The sequence below is a fragment of the Bufo bufo genome, chromosome 2, assembly GCF_905171765.1.
Source record: "Bufo bufo chromosome 2, aBufBuf1.1, whole genome shotgun sequence".
Taxonomy (NCBI): Eukaryota; Metazoa; Chordata; class Amphibia; order Anura; family Bufonidae; genus Bufo; species Bufo bufo.
In genome coordinates, this window is record NC_053390.1 from 635,937,443 (window position 1) to 635,963,065 (window position 25,623).

The 25,623-nt window shown below is 43.5% G+C and overlaps 1 protein-coding gene across 1 annotated transcript in view; it reads right to left on the bottom strand.

The window, feature by feature from the left end:
* CLGN (calmegin) overlaps nucleotides 1-25,623 on the bottom strand; it is a 40,502-nt gene that overhangs the window by 5,853 nt on the left and 9,026 nt on the right. The window contains exons 4-10 of the mRNA XM_040418475.1: nucleotides 25,184-25,325; nucleotides 22,363-22,444; nucleotides 16,621-16,813; nucleotides 9,938-10,127; nucleotides 5,870-5,983; nucleotides 2,816-2,972; nucleotides 2,514-2,729 (exon numbers count right to left, since the gene is read on the bottom strand). Of these exons, the coding sequence (XP_040274409.1) occupies nucleotides 2,514-2,729; nucleotides 2,816-2,972; nucleotides 5,870-5,983; nucleotides 9,938-10,127; nucleotides 16,621-16,813; nucleotides 22,363-22,444; nucleotides 25,184-25,325 (1,094 nt within the window). The remainder of the gene's footprint in view (nucleotides 1-2,513; nucleotides 2,730-2,815; nucleotides 2,973-5,869; nucleotides 5,984-9,937; nucleotides 10,128-16,620; nucleotides 16,814-22,362; nucleotides 22,445-25,183; nucleotides 25,326-25,623) is intronic.

Consider the following 25,623-nt stretch of genomic DNA (forward strand, 5'->3'; position numbering starts at 1 on the left):
AATTAATCAAGGTCTGCACTGCAGAAATCTGACTTCAAAAAGTCACAAAATATGGCTTTGCAATTTTTTTAACTTATTTAGATACATTTTTGCCACATGGAATATGAGTGTAGTTAGTCTGACAAACTGATATAAGCCACAGTTATCAACTGCCTCTTTGAAAGAGTTGCAAAAATTGTCACAATTTTACTCCAGTGAAGAGGTGGTGTAGAAAATGGAGTAACATCTTGAAAAAGAAAAGATATCTAGTCACCAGTCCGCAAAAAAATGTTCCGCTGCAGGTCCGAGGAGTGTTGTGGGGCGAATCACACTTTCATGCAGTATATATATAGGGTTCGGACCGCGCGCATAAAAAGACGGTATACAAACAGTTTTTTTCTTTCTCCTTCTCCTTTTAGAAATAAACCGAGGGCTGCAAATGTCCTATTTGTGGATATCCTGCAACTAATAAAAATTATAATAGTGTAAATCCGTTCGGTTGTTTTGCCCTGCAGTGCACAGATTGTACTTACACGGCACTCCACCAACAAAAAGCGTATTTACGATATCCTCCGCAGGTGGTTAGATTTTTTGCGGCGAAGATCCACGTTCATACACCACCAAACAGGGCTAAAACCACAGACTTGATTCCAGCACACCAGATGAGTCTGCTAGTATTCCCAATTTCTTTTCCTTAAAAGTTTCTGTGGATACAAGTGGCTCCTACCATAGTGAAGCTCCGATAACTGCTTTAAAAGGTTTATTAGTACATATTTACAAACATGCACTTTAAAATTCGCATTAAAAAATCCCAGCGTCTTATTCTTTGCCCGACCCAGGTTTCGCTCCTTAAGCTTCGTCAGGTTTCGCTCCTTTAAGGAAAAGAAATTGGGAATACTAGCAGACTCATCTGGTGTGCTGGAATCAAGTCCGTGGTTTTAGCCCTGTTTGGTGGTGTATGAACGTGGATCTTCGCCGCAAAAAATCTAACCACCTGCGAAGGATATCGTAGATACGCTTTTTGTTGGTGGAGTGCCGTGTAAGTACAATCTGTGCACTGCAGGGCAAAACAACCGTACGGATTTACACTATTATAATTTTTATTAGTTGCAGGATATCCACGAATAGGACATTTGCAGCCCTCGGTTTATTTCTAAAAGGAGAAGGAGAAAGAAAAAAACTGTTTGTATACCGTCTTTTTATGCGCGCGCGGTCCGAACCCTATATATATACTGAGTAACATCTTGAGACAGAAGTGTTAAGACTTAAAAGGTCACTGAGTTTTGGTAAAAATTTTGATATGTCATAGAGACATTATCAAAAGTTTTATTAGTGGGGGTCATGAGATCCCCATGATCTCTAGAACGAGGAGAGAGAAGCGTGCACATATAGCGCTCTCCACACTTCAGAGGACGGAATTGAGACAAGGCAATAAATAGACTTCTACAGAGCCGGCCAACTACAATGAGGAAAGGGACCGCAATATGCACACACATCTCTCTCCTCATTCTAGGGATTGGTGGAGGTCTCAACACTCAGTATAGTATATTAACTTGTAAATTCTAGAGTGGAATATGTAAGCAGTTTAGACATTTCTACCTCAACCTTCTATGACTTGAATTCTGAAGAAGGCTTGTTACTTCCGTGCATACAAAATGTACACCATGTAGAATATATATCTGTTCTTTCAGCTATGGAACATTTACAATGGACATAATATACACTCCTCAACATTAAAATTGCAGCCGCAAGAAGGACAAGCCGTAGGGTTATGCAAATTGAGGAAGTAGCAGGTGTCGCTAAGATCTACAGATAATCACATTTTCAAGCATCCAGCTCCACGCTCTGGCATGTGGGGGGCAGGGGCATTAAGGCCAGACTGAAAGCAGCAAACTTTTGATTTTTAGCCACGTGAAACCTCAAAAATCGGATCAAGTCGTGTGGGATGATTATATCCACTTGTTACAAAGTGAGAGGGACAGAATCTTTGAACTGAGAGGCCTTGGCTTATCACTCCAGCAGATCACTACACGCCTATCCCGAGATGTCAGCACTGTTCAATGCTATGTGTCCCAGTGGTTGGGAGAACAATGATGAACTGGAATGACAGCAAGAGATGCATAGAGGAGCACCTCTACATGGACGCATTGTCCGATTAGAAGAATGAGGCATTAGTGATCCCTTCTGTACTGCAAATTAAATTGGACATCACATACCAGACCAAGGGAGCAAACAGTGTCTACACATACCATCAGAAGGCATTTGCACAACATTGGGCTAGGTTCCAGAAGTCCATTGACCTCCTACCACCGCAATCAAAGAATCATTGGCACAGCAAGGCAGCATGGGGGCTGAAATGGAAGTCTATGCTCTTCAGCAATCAGTTCCGCTTTAGTCACAGTCAGCGATTGTTCTGCGGACCATGTGAGCAATGCCATCAGACAATGTCACACCATTATGGTGTGAAGAAACGGTAGCCTTCATTTCAGGTACACTGATAACTACATTAAAAATTAATTTCTGCAATAACAAACCTCATTGGCACTGGCCACCAGTTTTTTCAGTCCCCAACTATCGGAAGCCCAACGGTCAGCCACTTCCTTCTCTGTACAGATGATAAAGTTGTCAAAATATATATCAGAAGTCATTGACCACAGTTCCAAACCAATGGCACTGAAAGGTGTCATTCTAAATGGATTTAGGTCCTCAAAATAATGTGGGTTTGGGATTTTATGTGGTTTCCAAATTCCCTGTACAAAAATAAAGAATGAGTGGATCAGGACTGGTATGAAATATAATGTTGTATAAAATAGTAGTGGCCATATAGAATAATCACCTGATAATTAGGGTTCTCAATCATAGGAGGCTTCCATGGTCCTTTGTAGTTAGGATTGTCTATAAGTGGGGGTTCCCACTCTCCACATCCAGGTGCACTCTTACACTTTGGGTTGGAAACCAGAGGAGCTTCCCATTCACCATCCATCTCATCATTCCTATGAACATCAAATAAGTCCTTCATAATATTGTAACATGTGCATATGGAATACACTACACTAGATCACTGTGATAATATACAAATGTATTAAAAAAGAAAAAACTAAAATTGGATCCTTTGCTATTGAAATTTAGCTCTGGGGGCTTCCCAATTCTTCATCACCATTGAGATATTTATACACCTTGATTGGAGTCCACCTGTGGTAAATTCAGTTGATTGGACATGATTTGGAAATATACCCCCTGTCTATATAAGGTCTCACAGTTACCAATTCATATCAGAGCAAAAAACAAGAGGAGGAAAGAACTGCTCGTAGAGCCCAGGGACAGTACTGAGTGGAGGAACAGATCTTGAGAAGGGTGCAAAAAAAAAATTCTGCTGCACTTAAAGTATCCAAGAGCATAGTGGCCTTCGTAATTCTTAAATGCAAGAAGTTTGGAACAACCAGGGCTCTTCCTAGAGCTGAATCAAAGAAAAATGGGCGGCACTGTGCTTCGATAGGGGTCCAGGTGCACGGTCAATAGGTTGATTCCCCAGGTACTTGTAGTAAAGAGACCAGCACTCCGTAATTCCAATAGTGAAAAGGATATGGGTGACGAATAAAGAAAATCCTTTTCACTATTGGAATTACGGAGTGCTGATCTTCCTAGAGCTGGTCAGCGCACTAAACTAAGTATTTAGGGGGAAAAGAGCCTTAGTAAAAGCGGTGACCAAGAACCCAATAGTCACTCTGGCTGAGCTACAAAAGATACAGTGCGCAGATGGAAGTAGCCTCCAGAAGGTCAACCATCACTGCAGCACTCCTGCAATCTGGGCTTAATGGCAGAGTGGCCAGAAGGAAATCTGTCTTCAGTTAAAAAAAACAAAAAAAAAAAAACACACATGAAAGTTTACAAAAAAACATCTAAAGGACTCTCGGACTATATTCTCTGGGCTGATAAAACCAAGACTGGACTTTTTGTTCTCAATTCTAACTGTAATATCTGGAGGAAACCAGGCACTGCACAATACCATCCCGAGAGTGAAGCATGGTGGTGGCATGGTGGGGGTGTTTTTCAGAGGTTAGGACAAGGAGACTGGTCAGAATTTAGGAAAATCGGAATAGAGCAAAACACAGAGGTATTCTTAATCGCTTGATGACATGTGCCATACGACACCTTTAAAGATGACCCAGGCACGTGGTTTTACACAGCAGACACCAGGGCTAATGCCTTTGATCTGCAGACATTTTACCTATCAATTGTGAGCCAGCTGCCAGGGTACAAAAGCCTTCCCTGCATGGAGATCGGGGGAAGCCTTTAATTCTTTCTGGATCATTCTTAAGAGTTCAAGGCTATTATAGCTGCAGTTCTAATGGAGGCCTGCAGGTGGAAGATCTCCATAAGAAAATAGTGAATCAGACCTGTCAGTACGGTTGGATCAATGTCTGTAGAGAACTTGCTCTAGAAATTTTCATTCTGTGATACTTTATACCTGGCATTCTACAGTAATTTGGGAAAATTAAGACTGTCACTGCATTGCAGGAGCTCAGCTAAGCTGTTATGGATGTGTCCCATGACAAGTTGGTTGACTCTTTCCAATGACGACCAGCTAAACTGTGATTGCAGCTCTGGACTATAATGCAGGCTGTAACTCAGAAGGACTACATAACAAGTAGAATTCTGGTGGTCCTGGGTCCCAAAATTGGCTCAGTCCATGACCTTTAGGACCTTGCAATTTTCGGTTTCTGCTTTTTAGTTTTTTACTCCCTGCCTTTCCGGAGCCATAGCTTTTTTTTTTTTCCGTTTACATAGCCATATGAGGGCTTTTAGAGTGTGTATGGCTCCTTGATCACTTTTTATTCAATTTATTTTGGGAGGTGAAGTACTGAAAAATGATGAAGCAGCCATTTTGAGTTTTTTTTGTTATGCCTCTACCCATTTGGGATTAATATTTTAATAGTAAAGGCATTTTCAGACGCGGCAATGCCCAGAATGTTTACATTTGTATTGTTTATTTATTCTAGGATAGGGATGCTCTACCCGTGGCCCTCCAACTGTTGTAAAACTACCACCATGCCCTGCTGTAGGCTGTCTGGGCATGCTGGGATGTTTTAGTTGGCAAACAGCTGGAGGGCCGCAGGTTCAGCATCCCTGTTCTAGGAAAAGGGGGGTGATTTAAACTTTTAAATTTTTAAAAACTGTTTTTCCAACTTCTTTTTTAATTCACCGTATGTGACTATAACATACAATTATTAGACTGCCACTTGTATTCTGTAATGGATTTCTATTCATTACAGAATGCAGGATTCAGGATATTCCAATGCAGTGCTGCCCTCTGCAGGCCAGCATTGGAAAACACTAGTAATCAGCATGGAAGCCTTGTAGAGACTCAGGCCTATTTCTAGTTTGGAGCGCCTTCTCCAATCTCAGCCAGGGGAAGGCGGGCTGGACTGGGAAGCACGAGGCTTCTGTTTTAGCACTCTCAGATGCTGTGGTCACATTTGACCATGGAACATAAGGGATTAAATGTATGTGATCTGCATTATCGCCGATAGCAGACACCTGGCTGTTATGGCACCCACTGCGCTCGCGACTGGGAACCATCTTTGAAGACTGGACTTTATGCATGGCGGAGGTCTGTATTATGGTAGTCCTATAGAGAATGAATGGAGCGGCAGGGCATATGCTCCACCTGCTGCTCCATTCACAGGATCAGTAAGTGTCCTGTCCCAGTGGTTGGGCCTCCGCCAATTAGTTATCCTCTATTCAGTGTAGTAACCAGAATACCCCTTTAAGGAGTTAAACTTGTCCTGGACTGTCAACAAAGTGGTATATCTAGCTCCAAATATTTTCTGTAATAAAATTTGTAAAGTATTCAAATTTAACATGATACGTGTAACAAACAGCCTCTTACCAGTCGCTTGGCTTCTGAGCCTCTGGATCAGGTACCAGATGAGGCTCATCATCCAGCCAGCCTTCTGGTTTCATAGCATTCACATCCTCTATTTTAACAGGGCCCCCTTCATCCCTAAAAATACATAAAAAATACACTTCTGACAGAGTACAATTATAATATAATAAGACAATAAAATATGGTAATTCCACTAAGAAAGCATAAGTGCTTGGCATAGAGATAATGTGAAAACAATGTAAAATTCAGGAGACAAGGCAATGTGATACTCTAATGAGCGAGGGAAGAAGTCCCGCAAATGCACTCAATGGAAATAACTCTGAAGCCCAAGACGTCAGCAGTAATATTTTAAGTGTATTTGCTACTTAGCTTTTGGCTTTCTACAGCCCTGCAATATGGACTTATTATTTACCAGACTAAATTATTAATTCCCTCTCATTACAAATAAGCATCCACTCTGCATAAAACTTGCACTAAAAGCAATGTCAGAGGGAATCCATTGCATATGGCTACAAGAGATTCTCAGACTCATTGAAGACTACCTGAGATGTCTCATAGCTGAAATTATATTCCCAATCATCTCATGCAAGTCAAACTCATCTAAAACTGGCCATACATGAGATAATTGACGAACAGATCCGCATATTAACGAGCAAGTTTGGACTGGCCAAGATTTGTTCCATACATTTAAGGCCCCCGTTCACATTAGAGCATTGCCAGCTGGCCCCAGTTTTCGACAGGACCAGCTGACAATTTAATGTGTATGGGGAGCTCTTGAGTTTACCCTGCCATATGATGTCGAGGGAGAGGAGGATTGAGAATGTTAAAATTTAACGCCCAATCCGTTTGTCCTGTTGGGAGATAGGCCATCGCCAGAGATGTCTGGCAGCGGCTTTCTCCTCTCTCCCCACTGTAAATTCGTACACGCTCAGTAAAGGATGTATGTGTATGGGAAAGTTGGGTCAGATAGCTGAAAGAGAAATAAAAAATTAAAAATAAAATAATACCTGTGTTATGCCAGACATTACATTCTCAAGTTCTAGAAATATGGAAGCATTCCAAAGGTGCGGGGTGGCACTCACTTGGGTGAGGGGCCAAAAATAAGAGTGGACAAGACAAAGGAGATTTGTAATGAATATCAAATGTTGCCTATACTAGGCGATCACATGCTGTACACGCTTGATTGTATCCAATAAGGTAGTGGAGTGTTTAACTCATCCAATGAGGATTAGACATGTAAGTATAGTATAAGATGATCATGTATATAAATTGAATGGGTGTCCTTCCCCCCTTTGTGTGTCAAATGTGTGTTAATGCTCCCGGCTGGCCGTAATAAACCTTACTCTTCCTGAAGACTGGGTTTCCAGAGAGTGATATTCTACAACAATCAAATCACAGGAATCACGTATTTTACTCTCCAGATGCGTCACTTAGGCTACTTTCACACTTGCGGCAGTGTGATCCAGCGGGCAGTTCCGTCGTCTGAACTGCCCGCCGGATCCGCCGCTGACTGAAAGCATTTGTGAGACGGATCCGGATGCGGATCCGTCTCACAAATGCATTGCAAGGACGGATCCGTCTCTCCGCTTTTCATGCGGACAGACGGATCCGTCTTGTACATTTTTTCACATTTTTATCGGTCTGCGCATGCGCAGGCCGGAAGGACGGATCCGGCATTCTGGTATTCTGAATGCCGGATCCGGCGCTAATACATTCCTATGGGAAAAAATGCCAGATCCGGCATTCAGGCAAGTCTTCAGTTTTTTTCGCCGGAGAGAAAACCGTAGCATGCTGCGGTTTTCTCTTTTGCCTGATCAGTCAAAATGACTGAACTGAAGACATCCTGATGCAAACTGAACGGATTACTCTCCATTCAGAATGCATGGGGATAAAACTGATCAGTTCTTTTCCGGTATAGAGCCCCTGTGATGGAACTCTATGCCGGAAAAGAAAAACACTAGTGTGAAAGTAGCCTTATGCGTATAGCTCACAAATTAAATTTAAGGACGCTAAAAACAAAAAACTTTATTGTAATAAACTGCTTATTAAAACACTGGGTAGAAGAGGTGGCGTGCGCTCATACATGTTTGTCTGTCTGTTTGTATGTTGAAGTAGGCTAGAATTTTAGGAATCAAAGGGCTCCTGATGAGGGTTTTGTTTCAAACCAGAAAAGCGTTGAGCCTATATTTGACCCTAGCCAGTTACTTGAGAATGAGTTAATAATTGACAGATTGCAACAAGGTTTTGTATAATTCAGTAGTGAGGGATACAAGGTTAAATAAGCTATGGAACTTTGGCAATACACTGAATATTAGAGCAGTGGAAGTGTGGTATATACACTGGTTCCCCACCGAGACCCTGACTAATTATATTGATATGGAACACGGACAATACTAGGAGATACACTGCCAGCTAATGAGAGATAATTGCTCTGGCACATTATTTGTAAGATAGCAGTATTTGTCCTTGCGCACAATATCAGGATATTTAAAGGAATTAAGTGTACTTTCACACAAGCGTTTTTCTTTTCCGGCGCTGAGTTCCGTCCTAGGGGCTCAATACCGGAAAAGAATTGATCAGTTTCATCCCCCTGCATTCTGAATGGAGAGAAATCCGTTCAGGATGCATCAGGATGTCTTCAGTTCAGTCACTGAATGGCGTTTTGGACGGAGGAAATACCGCAGCATTAAAAATACCCGGCATGCCGGATGCGTGAAAATGTGAAAAAAAAAATTGAAATGGATCCGTTTGTCCGTATGACAAACGGAGAGACGGATCCGTTCTTGCAATGCATTTGTGAGACAGATCCGCATCCGGATCCGTCTACAAATGCCATCCGTTTGTATGCAGATTGCCTGATCCGGTAGGCAGTTCTGGCGACGGAACTGCTTGCCGGATCACTCTGCCGCAAGTGTGAAAGTAGCCTAACACTATAGTGACTGAAGTGTCTTCTACCCAGTGTTTTAATAACCAGTTTATTACAATAAAGTTTTTTGTTTTGTTTTTAGCGTCCTTAAATTTAATTTGTCAGCCGTATTCTACAAAAAGCCAAATAATTGTCTCTGTCAGCCACTGAAGGTGTATGGGCACCTTTATTCCATTCGGTTGATAGTGACCACAGTTATCCCTCCCCACTCCTCAATAATCATCGGTTAAGCAAGCATGTGTATGTCAACGAGGAGTTGAATAAGTAGTATCTGGTAGCTGCAGAAATTAAATAAATGAATAGCATTTTGAAATACATCATATGTACTTTCAGGAACTGTCAAGATTAGATTTTTGTTCAATCTCGCAACGTTGCCAGGTTCCGTCAACTTTAATCTACCGTGCATGGACGTCTTACGTATGAGCTTTGATCATAGATTTCATGGATCTGATGAACTGACATCTGCTATATGGTAAATAATTTTCATAAATGCAGATATCTAATGAGGTATACTCCTATAATGATCACTTCCATGCCATAATGATAACTGGCGAATAACGCTTGTAGAGTATATGAGAGGTCAAAATAACCTGTGATCAGCATTTATCTGATCAGCCCATAAACTATGGGACTTGCTACATCAATTTATTGCCTATGGTCGTCTTTAAGGGGGATTTAGTCCCAGATTTTACAATACAACCCACATCCATTATTAATGATGTAAAAATCATTACTCATCTTTTAAGGCTAGGTTCACACCTGAGCGTTTTACAGCGTGTTCCTACGCTGTAAAACGCTCAACAGGCAAAAACCAATGTTTCCCTATGGGCATGGTTCTCACATGAGCGTTTTACAGCGCGTACGAACGCGCTGTAAAATGCCCGACGCCCCAAGAAGTACAGGAGCTTCTTTGAGGCGTATTGTCGCACGTAACACCTGTGTTTTTCATTGTACGCCCCTGTGGTCAATAGCAAGAACGCGCGTACGACGCGTTTCCAAAATACAAAAACGCCCAATAAAAACGCCTGTAAACAGCGCTTATCGAATACGCTCAGGTGTGAACCCAGCCTAACCTTTGTTTTTTACATTAGCATTCAGAAAGCACAGAACTACATCTGGTAACTGCTAAATAAGACTTTTCCTACCAGTCTTCTGGCTCCACAGCATTAGGATCAGGGATTTTGGGGCGTTCATCCCATTCCGTAGGTTTCTTGTCTTTTGGATCATCTATTTCTTTCGGTGGATTCAGAGGTGGTATGACATCTTCCAGAAGACTTCCTTGGCCAACAACTGTTTGATCTACCAGCATTTCATATGTGTTGTCTGGCTTTAGAACTGGTAAGCAAAGTGAATTGATAAATTCTTCAAATTTTCATTCCAGGCAGTTGTTAAACTGTAATCTTTTCTTTAAGGGGGTTGGCCCATAAACAACATTTATCAAAGTATTCATGGGCCAGTTAGGACTGGCAGTAGTAAACAAAGGGACAGATTTACTAATTTTGTCTAAATGCCCCAATACACATTTATGTGCTGCAAGCTGAACCTACCAAAAACTGTGGATTTGGCCGACAGTCTAATGTGTAAGGGAAGCTCCCGTCAGATGATAACGGACTGGGACTGGGCAAAATTAGTCCTTTTGTTCTCCTAAGAGATAAGCTCTTCCTATAGAATACACAGAAACGTTCAGCTGCGCAAAGCATGTATGTGTATTGGGAAGCCAGGAAGAGGTCGGCTTGGATTTAGTCAAACCAATAATCGTCCAGATTATCGGGAAAGACCGTTCCAGCGAACGCTTGTTCACGATAATCTGCCCATCGAAATGTGCCACCGATCACCCGACGAAATAGCAAAACACTTGTTCATTGGGTGATCCTGTCGTTCGTGCAGGCACCACCAATCATGGCTTCTGGACAGCAGATTGTGCTGTCTAAACAGTGATCTGCTGCCCAGAAACAATAATTCTGTATGGGGATGCACGGTGGCAATAGTGATCCGTCGTCCTCATACAGTGAAGGCGATCGTTGCATGTAAATGCCGCAGTCTTCTTCACTCAGCGAGCAGCCGACAATTGGCCGCTCCATTGGCCCGTGTAAACCCGCCTTTTGTCAGCCGAACAATCATCTGGCAGACAGCTATTAATTGTATAAGGGGGCACTAAAACTAAAGGCTGCCATACACATTCAATTGCTGTCTAGACCTGCCATACACATTCAATAGCTGTCAGCCGTTCGTTCGGCAGACATCTATCTCTCCCAACTCCTCCATACACATATACAATCGGTTTGGCTGAATGTGTATGTGTATTCAATGCGAAGAGGGGAGAATGGAGCTGCCAAACACTTCTAGTGGTGGCTTATCTTCTAGGAGAACATAAGAAAATATTCATGCATCCAATTTCTCACAGTGGCTCATGCTGTATGATAAATTTGGCGCATCTTGCTAGAAGTTAGACACAGCTATGGGTTGGCTTAGGCTACTTTCACACTTGCGGCAGAGAGATCCGGCAAGCAGTTCCGTCGCCGGAACTGCCTGCCGGATCAGGCAAAATGTATGCTAACTGATGGCATTAGTAAGACTGATCAGGATCCTGATCAGTCTTAAAAATGCATTGAATTGCCGGATGCGTCTTTCCGGTGTCATCCTGCAAAAACGGATCCGGCATTTATTTTTTCACCTTTTTTTCAGTCTGCGCATGCGCATACCGGAAGGACGGATCCGGCATTCCGGTATTCTGAATGCCGGATCCGGCACTAATACATTCCTATGGGAAAAAATGCCGGATCCGGCATTCAGGCAAGTCTTCAGTTTTTTTAGCCGGAGATAAAACCGTAGCATGCTACGGTTTTCTCTTTTGCCTGATCAGTCAAAACGACTGAATTGAAGACATCCTGATGCAAACTTAACGGATTACTCTCCATTCAGAATGCATGGGGACATACCTGATCAGTTCTTTTCCGGTATAGAGCCCCTGTGACGGAACTCTATGCCGGAAAAGAACAACGCAAGTGTGAAAGTAGCCTTACTTTGCATCAAACGTTTACACAAAAATTTTAATCTCATGTTGCATTTTAACTTCTACCCCTTCTCACAAAGCTACACCCCTAACTGCTACATACTCAATGACCACTTGTCTAGTGAGGCACAAAAGGTGTGTGCAACACATAATAAATGTGATGCAAGGCATCTTACCCAATTTACTTTACTCCAGATCATCATCTGGATGAATTCCTAAACATTTCTGCTTTTACCTCATGAATTAGTAACCTAATCGAGAAATATTCTGCGTTCTCAAAAAGCCTACATTATTCAATACAAGCAGTGTTTTATCTGAAAAGAAGTTTATTTATGATGTATTTTTTTGTCCTTGGTACCTGAAATTTCTTTCCTGAAGAACCAATATTGTTGCATGGCGAGACTATAGAACAGTGGTTTAGTAGACGTATCATCGCCTGTCTATTGACCCTGAGAACTAAGGTATGCATGCCCACCTACTCAACAAGTTTTCAGTAAATTGCTGCACATGTGTATTCATCTCTATGAAAAGCAGCAGAGACCTACAGTCAGGTCCATAAATATTGGGACATTGACACAATTCTAAAATTGTCGGCTCTATACACCACCACAATGGATTTGAAATGAAACAAACAAGATGTGCTTTAACTGCAGACTGTCAGCTGTAATTTGAGGGTATTTACATCCAAATCAGGAGAACGGTGTAGGAATTACAACAGTTTGCATATGTGCCTCCCACTTGTTAAGGAACCAAAAGTAATGGGACAATTGGCTTCTCAGCTGTTCCAGGTGTGTTATTCCCTCATTATCCCAATTACAATGAGCAGATAAAAGGTCCAGAGTTCATTTCAAGTGTGCTATTTGCATTTGGAATCTGTTGCTGTCAACTCTCAAGATTAGATCCAAAGAGCTGTCACTATCAGTGAAGCAAGCCATCATTAGGCTGAAAAAACAACACAAACCCATCAGAGAGATAGCAAAAACATTAGGCGTGGCCAAAACAACTGTTTGGAACATTCTTAAAAAGAAGGAATGCACCGGTGAGCTCAGCAAACCCAAAAGACCCAGAAGACCACGGAAAACAACTGTGGTGGATGACCGAAGAATTCTTTCCTTGGTGAAGAAAACACCCTTCACAACAGTTGGCCAGATCAAGAACACTCTCCAGGAGGTAGGTGTATGTGTGTCAAAGTCAACAATTAAGAAAAGACTTTACCAGAGTGAATACAGAGGGTTCACCACAAGATGTAAACCATTGGTGAGCCTCAAAAACAGGAAGGCCAGATTAGAGTTTGTCAAACGACATCTAAAAAAGCCTTCACAGTTCTGGAACAACATCCTATGGACAGATGAGACCAAGATCAACTTGTAGCAGAGTGATGGGAAGAGAAGAGTATGGAGAAGGAAAGGAACTGCTCATGATGCTAAGCATACCACCTCATCAGTAAAGCATGGTGGTGGTAGTGTCATGGCGTGGGCATGTATGGCTGCCAATGGAACTGCTTCTCTTGTATTTATTGATGATGTGACTGCTGACAAAAGCAGCAGGATGAATTCTGAAGTGTTTTGGGCAATATTATCTGCTCATATTCAGCCAAATGCTTCAGAACTCATTGGACGGTGCTTTACAGTGCAGATGGACAATGACCCAAAGCATACTGCAAAAGCCACCAAAGAGTTTTTTAAGGGAAAGAAGTGGAATGTTATGCAGTGGCCAAGTCAATCACCTGACCTGAATCCGATTGAGCATGCATTTCACTTGCTGAAGACAAAACTGAAGGAAAATGCCCCAAGAACAAGCAGGAACTGAAGGCAGTTGCAGTAGAGGCCTGGCAGAGCATCACCAGGGATGAAACCCAGCGTCTGGTGATGTCTATGCGTTCCAGACTTCAGGCTGTAATTGACTGCAAAGGATTTGCAACCAAGTATTAAAAAGTGAAAGTTTGATTTATGATTATTATTATGTCCCATTACTTTTGATCCCTTAACAAGTGGGAGGCACATATGCAAACTGTTGTAATTCCTACACCGTTCACCTGATTTGGATGTAAATACCCTCAAATTAAAGCTGACAGTCTGCAGTTAAAGCACATCTTGTTCGTTTCATTTCAAATCCATTGTGGTGGTGTATAGAGCCAAAAATGTTAGAATTGTGTCGATGTCCCAATATTTATGGACCTGACTGTATGTGTTTTTCTGACATCGGTGAGGGCAAGCGGTTCTGGCCTCCCTCTAAATGATAAAAAGACATACAGAGGTTTTATTCTCTGGTTTACAAAGCCTGATGGAGCAGGCAATTGTGGGCAAGGAAGAAGAATTGTAACCTCTGTTTTCCTGCCATTCATCAGAAGGACTTTAACCCCTTAGTGACACATGACGTACCGGTATGGCATGTTTCCCGAGTCCTTAAGGACACATGACGTACCGGTACGTCATGTGTTGTCCTGATCACCGCCACCTGGCGGGCGGTGATCGGAACATGGTGCCTGCTCAAATCATTGAGCAGGCACCTAGGCTAATTCAGACCTGCGGTTTGCGGCTTTCTATAGTGCGGCGGCGGTGCCATCGGGTCCCCATGAGGCTGTGGGGGGGACCCGATGGCATGGAAGGCAGCGCAATGCCTTCCTGAGGCATCTGCGCTGCCTTCCGGTGACGAGCCTGTGAGAACCAGCCCCCTGGATCTCACAGGCCCCGGAAGCTGTATGAGTAATACACACAGTATTACTCATACAGCCAATGCATTCCAATACAGAAGTATTGGAATGCATTGTAAAGGAACATACCCCCAAAAGTTCAAGTCCCAAAGTGGGACAAAAAAGAAAGTGAAAAAAAAGTTGAAAAAATAAAGTTTTCCCCCCAAAACATTAAAAGTTTCAAGTAAAAATAAACAAAAAAACGTCATTTTCCCCAAATAAAGTTAAAAAAAAATTGGTAACAAAATAGGGGGGGGGGAGGGAGTATACATATTAGGTATCGCCGCATCCATATCGACCGGCTCTATAAACATATCACATGACCAAACCCCTGAGATGGACACCGTAAAAAATAAAAAATAAAAACTGTGCTAAATAAACAATTTTTTTTGTCACCTTACATCACAAAAATTACAACAGCAAGCGATCAAAAAGGCGTTTGCCCACCAAAATAGTACTATTCTAACCGTCACCTCAGCCCGCAAAAAATGAGCCCCTACCTGAGACAATCGCCCAAAAACTGAAAAAACTATGACTCTCAGAATATGGAGACACTAAAACATGATTTTTTTTGTTTGAAAAAAGCTGTTATTGTGTAAAACTTACATAAATAAAATAAAAAGTATACATATTTGGCATCGCCGCATTCGTATCGACCGGCTCTATAAAATTATAACATGACCTAACCCCTCAGATAAACACCGTAAAACATTTAAAATAAAAACTGTGCTAAATAAACCATTTTTTGTCACCTTACATCACAAAAAGTGTAATAGCAAGCGATCAAAAAGTCACACGCACCCAAAAATAGTGCCAATAAAACCGTCATCTCATCCCGCAAAAATCATACCCTACCCAAGGTAATCGCCCAAAAACGGAAAAAATGATGGCTCTCAGACTATGGAAACACTAAAACATGATTTTTTTTGCTTCAAAAATGAAATCATTGTGTAAAACTTACATAAATAAAAAATAGTATACATATTAGGTATCGCCGCATCCGTGACAACCTGGTCTATAAAAATATCACATGATCTAACCTGTCAGATGAATGTTGTAAATAACAAAAAATAAAAACGGTGCCAAAACAGTTATTTCTTGTTATCTTGCCTCACAAAAAGTGTAATATAGAGCAACCAAAAATCTTATGTACCCTAAACTAGTACCAACAATACTGCCACCCTATCCCGTAGTTTCTAAAATGGGGCCACTTTTTTGGAGTTTCTACTCTAGGGGTGCATCAGGGGGGCTTCAAATGGGACATGGTGTAAAAAAAAACAGTCCAGCAAAATCTGCCTTCCAAAAACCGTATGGCATTCCTTTCCTTCTGCGCCCTGCCGTGTGCCCGTAAAGCTGTTTACGACCACATATGGGGTGTTTCTGTAAACTACAGAATCAGGGCCATAAATATTGAGTTTGGTTTGGATGTTAACCCTTGCTTTGTAACTGGAAAAAAATTATTAAAATGGAAAATCTGCCAAAAAAGTGAAATTTTGAAATTGTATCTCTATTTTCCATTAATTCTTGTGGAACACCTAAAGGGTTAACAAAGTTTGTAAAATCAGTTTTGAATACCTTGAGGGGTGTAGTTTATAGAACGGGGTCATTTTTGGGTGGTTTCTATTATGTAAGCCTCGCAAAGTGACTTCAGACCTGAACTGGTCCCTAAAAATTGGGTTTTTAAAAATTTCTGAAAAATTTCAAGATTTGCTTCTAAACTTCTAAGCCTTGTAACATCCCCAAAAAATAAAATATCATTCCCAAAATGATCCAAACATGAAGTAGACATATGGGGAAATGTAAAGTAATAACTATTTTTGGAGGTATTACTATGTATTATAGAAGTAGAGAAATTGAAACTTGGAAATTTGCAATTTTTTTCAAATTTTTGGTAAATTTGGTATTTTTTTATAAATAAAAATGATTTTTTTTTTACTTCATTTTACCAGTGTCATGAAGTACAATATGTGACAAAAAAACAATCTCAGAATGGCCTGGATAAATCAAAGCGTTTTAAAGTTATCAGCACTTAAAGTGACACTGGTCAAATTTGCAAAAAATGGCCTGGTCCTTAAGGTGAAATAGGGCTGAGTCCTTAAGGGGTTAATATGACAGTAACATACTTAAAGTATAGAGGTGTGTCTTCTTGTCAGTAAAGAATTTCTTCAGGTCAACCTCTGGTCGTTTTGCATGTTTCTCATCATAATCTTCGATTAGAGGGTTTTTATGTCTGAAGATAAAATGTAGTTTATAATCTTCTCCACACTTGTCTGGACCAAACATAATTGTATATGCGGTTCTGTCATGGAATTCTTCCTGCGACGTGTAAATGAGAAATAATTTTATAGAAAAACCCATTCTATATTACTGTATACACATATTTCCACCTGCCATCCTTCTAATCTCCCAGTAATCCCATCAACATTTTCTCTAAAACACCCATTTCCTAGTCTTACCTGCTTACTAGAGTCTTCTGGGATTAGAAATTAGACTCAACTTTATAAAAATAAAAGACCTAGCACCACTCCAGTCCATGGGCTGTGTCGGGTGAAGGGGTTTGAGCTGCAGTACCAGACAAAGCCTATGGCTTCTAATCCCTACAATCCCTTTGTCATGCTCTAGCTAACCTGATTATAAGAGGAAGCAGAGCTGCTAATGTGAGTAGAGTTAGGGTCCATTCACACATCCGTGTGTGTTTTGCGGATCCACGGATCCGCAAAACACGGACAGCGGCAATGTGCGTTCCGCATTTTGCGGACCGCACATTGCCGGCACTAAGAGAATATGCCTATTCTTGTCCGCTATTGCGGACAAGAATAGGACATGTTTTATTTTTTTCAGGAACGGAATTGCGGACCCGGACGTGCGGCCCCATAGAAATGTATGGGTCCGAAATTCCGTTCCGCAAAATGCGGAATGGAATTGCGGATGTGTGAATGGCGCCTTAGGGCTGGTTCACATTGGCTCTGGTCATTTCTGCTGTTCTGCTCCATTACACCGTGTTCCAAAGTATTACATTGGATTTAAGTGCCATAAGATGTAATTTTTTAGTTTTTCAATTAAACCTCATGGATTGTATTGTGTCTCAGGGCTCTTTGGATAACTGAAATCAATCTCAAACACCTGCGATAATTAGTTTGCCAGGTGAGCCCAATTAAAGGAAAACTACTTAGGGTACTTTCACACTTGCGGCAGGACGGATCCGACAGGCTGTTCACCATGTCGGATCCGTCCTTCCGCTATTTCGCCATGCCGCCGCTCCGTCCCCATTGACTATAATGGGGACGGGGGCAGAGCTCCGGCGCAGCACGGCGAGAGCCGCCAGACTAAAAAGTCGGACATGCAGGACTTTTAGTCCAGCGGTCTTTTGCCGGGCACCGCAGTGCTGCGCCGGAGCTCCGCCCCCGTCCCCATTATAGTCAATTGGGACGGAGCGGCGGTCCGGCGGCACGGCAAAATAGCGGAAGGACGGATCCGACATGGTGAAAAGCCTGTCGGATCCGTCCTGCCGCAAGTGTGAAAGTAGCCTTAAAGGGATTCTGTCACCTCGTTTTAGGTTATAGAGCTGCGGACATGCACGGCTAGATCGCCGCTAGCATGTCCGCATTATACCTGTCCTATAGGGCTGTGTGCTTTTATTGTGCTTAAAAAATGATTGTATAGATATGTAAATGAGCCTGGTAAGGTGCCCAAGGGGCTGTACTAACCTTCTTGGTGCCCAGCCACGCCCCCCTGTGAAGGAGCCCAGCACCGCCTGCGTCCTCCGAATCTCCTCCTTGCTCACAGTTAGATCGCCGTAATCTTGCGATGCGCAAGCTCGCGCATGCGCAGTTCCTTCCCTAAAGGCTGATGCCAGCACAGGGAAGGAACACAATACCAGCACTGCGCATGCGCGAGCTCGCGCATCGCGAGATTACGGTGATCTAACTGTGAGCTAGGAGGATATTCAGAGGACGCAGGCGGTGCTGGGCTCCTTCACAGGGGTACTAACCAGGAAGGTTAGTACAGCCCCTTGGGCTCCTTACCAGGGTCATTTACATATCTATAAAATAATTTTTTAAGCACAATGAAAGCACACAGCCCTATAGGACAGGTATATTAAGGACATGCTAGCAGCGATCCAGCCGTGCATGTCCGCAGCTCTATGACCTAAAACGAGGTGACAGAATCCCTTTAAAGGGATTGTCTTACTTCGGCAAATGACATTTATCATGCATAGGAAGCTAATACAAAACACTTACTAATGTATTGTGATTGTCCATATTGCCTCCTTTGCTGGCTGGATTCATTTTTCCATCACATTATACACTGCTCGTTTCCATGGTTACGACCACCCTACAATCCCGCAGTGGTGGCCATGCTTGGACACTATGGGAAAAAGCACTAGCCTATGTGCGCTGCCACGGTCCCGGCCACCAGAGAGGCCAGTGCTTTTTCCTGTAGTGTTCAAGTACGACCACCGCTGCTGGATAACCATAACCATAGAAAAGAGCAGTGTATAATGTGATGGAAAAATTAATCAAGCCAGCAAAGGAGGCAATATGGACAATCACAATACATTAGTAAGTGCCTTGTATTAACTTTCTCTACATGATACTCTTGCTGAAGTGAGACAACCCCTTTAAAGGGGCTGTCAGGGTTCAGAGCTGAAACTAGACATAAGCTCCACTTCACTTATTTACCATGTCTGAGTGGAGCATTTCTAGCAACGATGCTCCCCCTTGCCCTGCATCGTGCAGGGCAAGGGCTATTTCTTCACTACCTAGGCTGTTTTACAGGCTAGGGCAGTGGTAAAGACCGCCCATTAGTGCCGGTGACATCACTGGAGTCACTGCTAGGCAGAAACCTCCACCTAGCACACTGAGAAAAAGCTGTGTACTTTACCAGCAGTAAACAAACAGCCCTTGTCTTGTGCTATGCAGCTCAGGGAAAGGGGGAGCACTGGAGCTAAAAATTCTCCAAAGCTCCACTAATACATGGTATAGAAGTGAAGGAGAGCCTATGTCCGAGTTCAGAGCTGCCCTTTAAGAAGGACGTTCACCATTATTAAGCAGGCCACAGGTTTCAAGCAATATGGGAAAAGCGTCTCTCTGCTGCGAAAAGCTTCAAATAGTGCAATGCCTTGGACAAGTATGAAAACATTAGACATTTCACAAAAACGTAAGCATGATCATTGTAGTGTGAAGAGATTTGTGACTGATTCAGAGAACAGACAGGTTCGTGCAGATAAAGGCATAATGAGGAAGGTTTCTGCCAGACAAATTCATCCGATTAGGAGAGCAACTGCTGAAATGACATTACAAAGCATGGTGCCTCTGGAGTCCCGCCAACCTCAAGGCGTAGGATCCTACAGAGGCTTACAGCTGTGCATAAACCTACTATTCAGCCACCCCTAAACAGTGATCACAAGCAGAAACGGTTACAGTGGGCCCAGACATACATGAAGACTACATTTCAAACAGTCTTGTTTACTGATGAGTACTGTGCAGCCCGGGATGGTCCAAATTAGGGATCGACCGATTATCGGTTTTACCGATATTATCGGCCGATATTGAGGATTTTGACCGTTATCGGTATCGGCATCTATTTTGCCGATATTCCGATAATGTATTGGGAACACAGAACGCGCTGCTCTCAGCGCTCTCTGTGTTCCCTCAGCAGCACAGGGGAGAAGGAAGCCGTGTCTCCCTCCCCCTGTGCTGCTGCTGCCGCCAATGAGAGGAGAGAAGATAAGAGGAGGGGAGGGGCTGTGGCCACCGCTCCACCAATGAAGATAAGTCTTTCATTAATTCATATACAGGAGGCGGGAGCTGGCTGCAGAATCACATAGCCGGCTCCCGACCTCTATGAGCGGTACTAGCTGCGGTCCGCGGTAGTTAACCCCTTAGGTGCCGCGGATCGCAGCTACCGCTCATAGAGGTCGGGAGCCGGCTATGTGATTCTGCAGCCAGCTCCCGCCTCCTGTATATGAATGATTGAGAGACTTATCTTTATTGGTGGCGCAGTGCGCCCCCCCGCCCCAAGCCCCCCATCCCAATAGTAAAAACATTGGTGGCGCAGTGCCCCCCACCCAGTATTAATCATTGGTGGCAGTGGCCACAGGATCCCCTCTCCCCTGCTCCTCCGATCGGAGCCCCAGCTGTGTAATCCTGGGGCTCCGATCGGTTACCATGGCAGCCAGGACGCTATTGAAGCCCTGGCTGCCATGTTCAGCTCCATGCTACTGTGTGCACTATGCACAGAGCAGCAGGGACAGTGTGAGCTCCTATTCACCCTGATCTATCAGAGTGAATGGGACAAGGGTTCTAGTCCCTAAGGGGGCTAAAAGTTAGTAAAAAAATAATAATACACGTTAACAATAAACATATTAATTTTCAGCAGATTTGTGTAGGAAATTATTTTTTTCTCAAAAAAGAAAATTCCCAGAATATCGGTATAAATTATCGGCTATCGGCCTGAAAGTTCACAAATTATCGGTATCGGCCCTAAAAAATCAATATCGGTCGATCCCTAGTCCAGATGGATGGAGTAGTGGATGGTTGGTGGATGGTCACCATGTCCGAACAAGGCTGCGATGTCAGCAAGGAGGTGGCGGAGCCATGTTTTGGGCCGAAATCATGGGGAGAGAGCTGCTAGGCCCCTTTAGGGGACCCGAAGGTGTGAAAATGACCTCTGTAAAGTATGTAGAGTTTCTGACTGACTACTTTCTTCCATGGTACAAAAAGAAAAACGTGCCTCCCATAGCAAATTCATCTTCATGCATGACAATTCACCATCTCATGCTGCAAAGAATACCTCTGAGTCAATGGCTGCTATGGGCATACTATTCATACTACAAGCTCATGGTGTGACCACCTTCCACCTTTGGAGTATCCTCAAGCAAAAAAAATCGATGAGGGTGGGAGTCAGTTCACATCAAAACAGCAGCTCTGGGAGGCTATTCTGACATCTTGCAAAAAAATTCAAGCAGAAAATCTCCAAAAACGTTCAATGGATGCAAGAATTGTGAAGGTGATATCAAAGAAGGGGTCCTATGTTAACATATAACTTGGCTTGTTAAGATGTTGTTTATTAAAATAGCTTTTAATTTCACCTTTTAAAGCTGCAAAGTCAACAAATGACCATTTTCAGATCTTTACAACCTATAAAATGTTTTGAAACTCTGTTGTGCAAAATAATTTGGAACGCAGTGTAGAGGAAGGACAGCAACAGTGCCTGATGAATATAATGGGGTTTGTGTTTGTCCTTTTACTGGACAAAATAGTACATAGTGAAATATGTGTCACAGGTGGAAGCTCCAATGAAGATATGTACACCCCCTTAATTCTAATTTATAGTAGCTGAAGGTTCACAGGGAACGGGGTTGAACAACGGAGATGCTAATTTCAGATAAGAAGAACCATTCTCAGTTATAGGACCATAAGCAGAAACGTCTGTGGTCACACTCTTTACAATATATCAGAATCTGGACCATCCCTAAGCCATTTATAAGATAGCAGTATTCGGCTGACAGCCATCTCTCGTAAACCCTCATAAACATGTATGCTTGTAGGGGTAGGGAAATAAAGGGCAGGGAAATAAATCAATGGAAGACATATCTAGCAGAGAATTTATCCTGGACTTTACAAGGGATTGGGCATGAACTTCACTTGGAGTGAACTTCAACATGCCCAAAGCTACGGTACTTATCCAACTTTTGCCAATGGGGTACTGACAGTCAATCCCACCAAAATGAAAAGCGATGTGTGACCCTGGAAATATATACTGGAAGTGCTTGGAAATATCATACAAATATGTGAATGCGCTGTAATTTTCTACTAAGAATATGTGATAAATATGCAATAAAAATGGATCAACTCACACACCAGATTCAGATCGCTGGAATGAGACAGAAGTTTGATATATGCGCCCCCACAATCAATGCCGTCCTGAAAATTCGCCTCGTACCTGAATAAAAATATTTAAAAAATTGACAAGATGCATCTAATAAAGAGTCTGTACAAAATGACAAAACTGTTCAACTGGATAGCACTGTACTGAGAGCAGAGAGAGTGGAAAAAGCTATTTGGTAGTGGTGATGCCATGCCATTCCTCCTCTTTAAGGCCTCATGCACACAACCGTTGTGTGCATCTGTGTCTGTTGTTCCGTTTTCCGTGATTTTCTGCGGACCCAATGACTTTCAATGGGTCTATTGAAAACTCGGAAAATGCACCGTTGTTCATCCGCGTCCGTGATCCGTGTTTCCTGTCCGTCAAAAAAATATGACTTGTCCTATTTTTTGGACGGACACTGGTTCACGGACCCATTCAAGTCAATGGGTCCGTGAAAAAACACGGATGCACACAAGATTGTCATCCGCGTCCGTGATCCGTAGGCTACTTTCACACAGACGGATCCGCAGATCCGTCTGCATAAAAGCTTTTTCAGATCTGAGTTTTCACTTCGTGAAAACTCAGATCCGACAGTATATTCTAACACAGAGGCATTCCCATAGTGACGGGGACGCTTCAAGTTAGAATATACTAAGAACTGTGTACATGACTGCCCCCTGCTGCCTGGCAGCACCCGATCTCTTACAGGGGGCTGTGATCCGCACAATTAACCCCTCAGGTGCCGCACCTGAGGGGTTAATTGTGCGTATCATAGCCCCCTGTAAGAGATCAGGTGCTGCCAGGCAGGAGGGGGCAGACCCCCCTCCCTCCCTAGTTTTAAATTCATTGGTGGCCAGTGCGGCCCCCCTTCCCTCCCTCCCCTGTATTACATTCATTGGTTGCCAGTGCGGCCTCCCCTCTCCCCCCCTCCTAATTAAAATCCCCCCCCCCCATCATTGGTGGCAGTGGAGAGTTCCGATCGGAGTAACTGTGTCTGTCCGTCCGGGCGCTCCTCCTACTGGTAAGTGACAGGTCTGTGCTATAAGCAATGCGCCGCACAGACCTATTACTTACCAGTAGGAGGAACGCCCGGCCGGCCACAGACAGCGAAGGTAAGTATAATGCTTCTAAAATTGCTAAGTAACCATGGCAGCCAGGACTACAATAGCGTCCTGGTTGCCATGGAAACCGATCGGAGCCCCAGCGATTAAACTGGGACTCCGATCGGAACTCTCCGCTGCCACCAATGATGGGGGGGGGGGGGGAGGATTTTAATTAGGAGGGGGGGAGAGGGGAGGCCGCACTGACCACCAATGAATGTAATACAGGGGAGAGAGGGGGGGGCCGCACTGGCCACCAATGAATGTAATACGAGGGAGGGGGGCCGCACTGGCCACCAATGAATTTAAAACTGGGGAGGGAGGGGGGTCTGCCCCCTCCTGCCTGGCAGCACCTGATCTCTTACAGGGGGCTATGATACGCACAATTAACCCCTCAGGTGCGGCACCTGAGGGGTTAATTGTGCGGATCACAGTCCCCTGTAAGAGATCGGGTGCTGCCAGGCAGCAGGGGGCAGTCATGTACACAGTTCTTAGTATATTCTAACTTGAAGCGTCCCCATCACTATGGGAACGCCTCTGTGTTAGAATATACTGTCGTATCTGAGTTTTCACAATATAACTCAAATCCGATGGTATATTCTAACATAGAGGCGTTCCCATGGTGATGGGGACGCTTCAAGTTAAAATATACCATCGGATTGGAGAAAACTCTGATCCGATGGTATAATAGGGACTCCTGACTTTACATTGAAAGTCAATGGGGGACGGATCCGTTTGCAATTGCACCATATTGTGTCAACATCAAACGGATCCGTCCCCATTGACTTGCATTGTAAGTCAGGACGGATCCGTTTGGCTCCGCACGGCCATGCGGACACCAAAACGACTTTTTCCTTCATTTCCGTGGATCCTCCAAAAATCAAGGAAGACCCACGGAAGAAAAAACGGACACGGATCACGGAACTACGCAACCCGTTTTTGCGGACCGCAAAAAAAAACGGTTGTGTGCATGAGGCCTAATCCAGTAATTCTAATTTATTGAGACATCATTAGAAAAAAAATACTCACCTGTACAATCTCCACCAATCCAGTGCAGCTGCCTGGTGCTCCCCTTTGGTCTTCGTGTATTTAAAGTGGTTATCCAACCCCTGAAATGCCCTCCCATATGCCCGGGCCCGTCACACACAGTGTACTTACCTCGCTCCCTGGCACCCGCTTCTGAAGCCCGCGCGGCTGCCGCTGCATCTCCCCGTCGCGCAGATGAAAACATCCAGCGTTTGGAAGGCAGCCAATAGCAGGTGGTGACGGGGATGGGCCTCTCTAGAGTTCCCCGCGATGCTAGGGAGGCTCGTCCCTGTCACCACCTGCTATTTTCTGCCTCCTCTCCCACACGCCAGATGTTTTCATCCGCGCAACGGGGTGATGGGGAGCGAGGTAAGTACACTGTATGTGAGGGGCCCTGGCAAAGGGGGGGGGGCATTTCAGGGGTCAGATAACCCCTTTAAATGCAGCCATTTTGGTCTCACTTCATATGTTACTGATGCCATGTAGGTTGCCAGGCATGTCATCGCTGTAGCCAGGTAAACAAAGACACATGAGGGGGGCACCAGCGCTGGAGCGGAGGAAATTTTACAGGTGAGCAAGAGATCCAGCAATAGTTTTTTTATGTAGAAAAAACTCCTGTAACATACAGGTATGATCAGTTTTATAGCAATGGCGAACTATCACTAGCCGCAATAGGATGAACACTCACTGTACAATTAGAGGTTCATTTTCAAAGACAAAAGGCTTTGTTAGTTTCGCTGAAATGGCATGGTGCCTCGCGGTGGATTTCAGGACAAGTCCCAAGTCTCCTGATAACTTGTTTTTCTTCAGTTCTTCTACCTCCCACTGACCTAAAATAAAATCATATATAGTAAAATTATATAATTGACTATGGAAAGTGTCATTTATAACAGTAAAAATACCCATAACCCATGTCCTTGTACTGTGACCCAATCATCGGGCGCTATTAGTAAATATGATTTCATGTACAGTACATGGCATAACTTTAGACATGCTATAGATAAGGTCATCGAGACGTTCTATTGTTTATTTATGTGATCTTCATATACGCTGTGAATTTCTGGGTCTTATGTTTTGCAATACTTCAAAGCTAGCATCATCCTGAACCTTGAAGAAGTGATTGAGCGT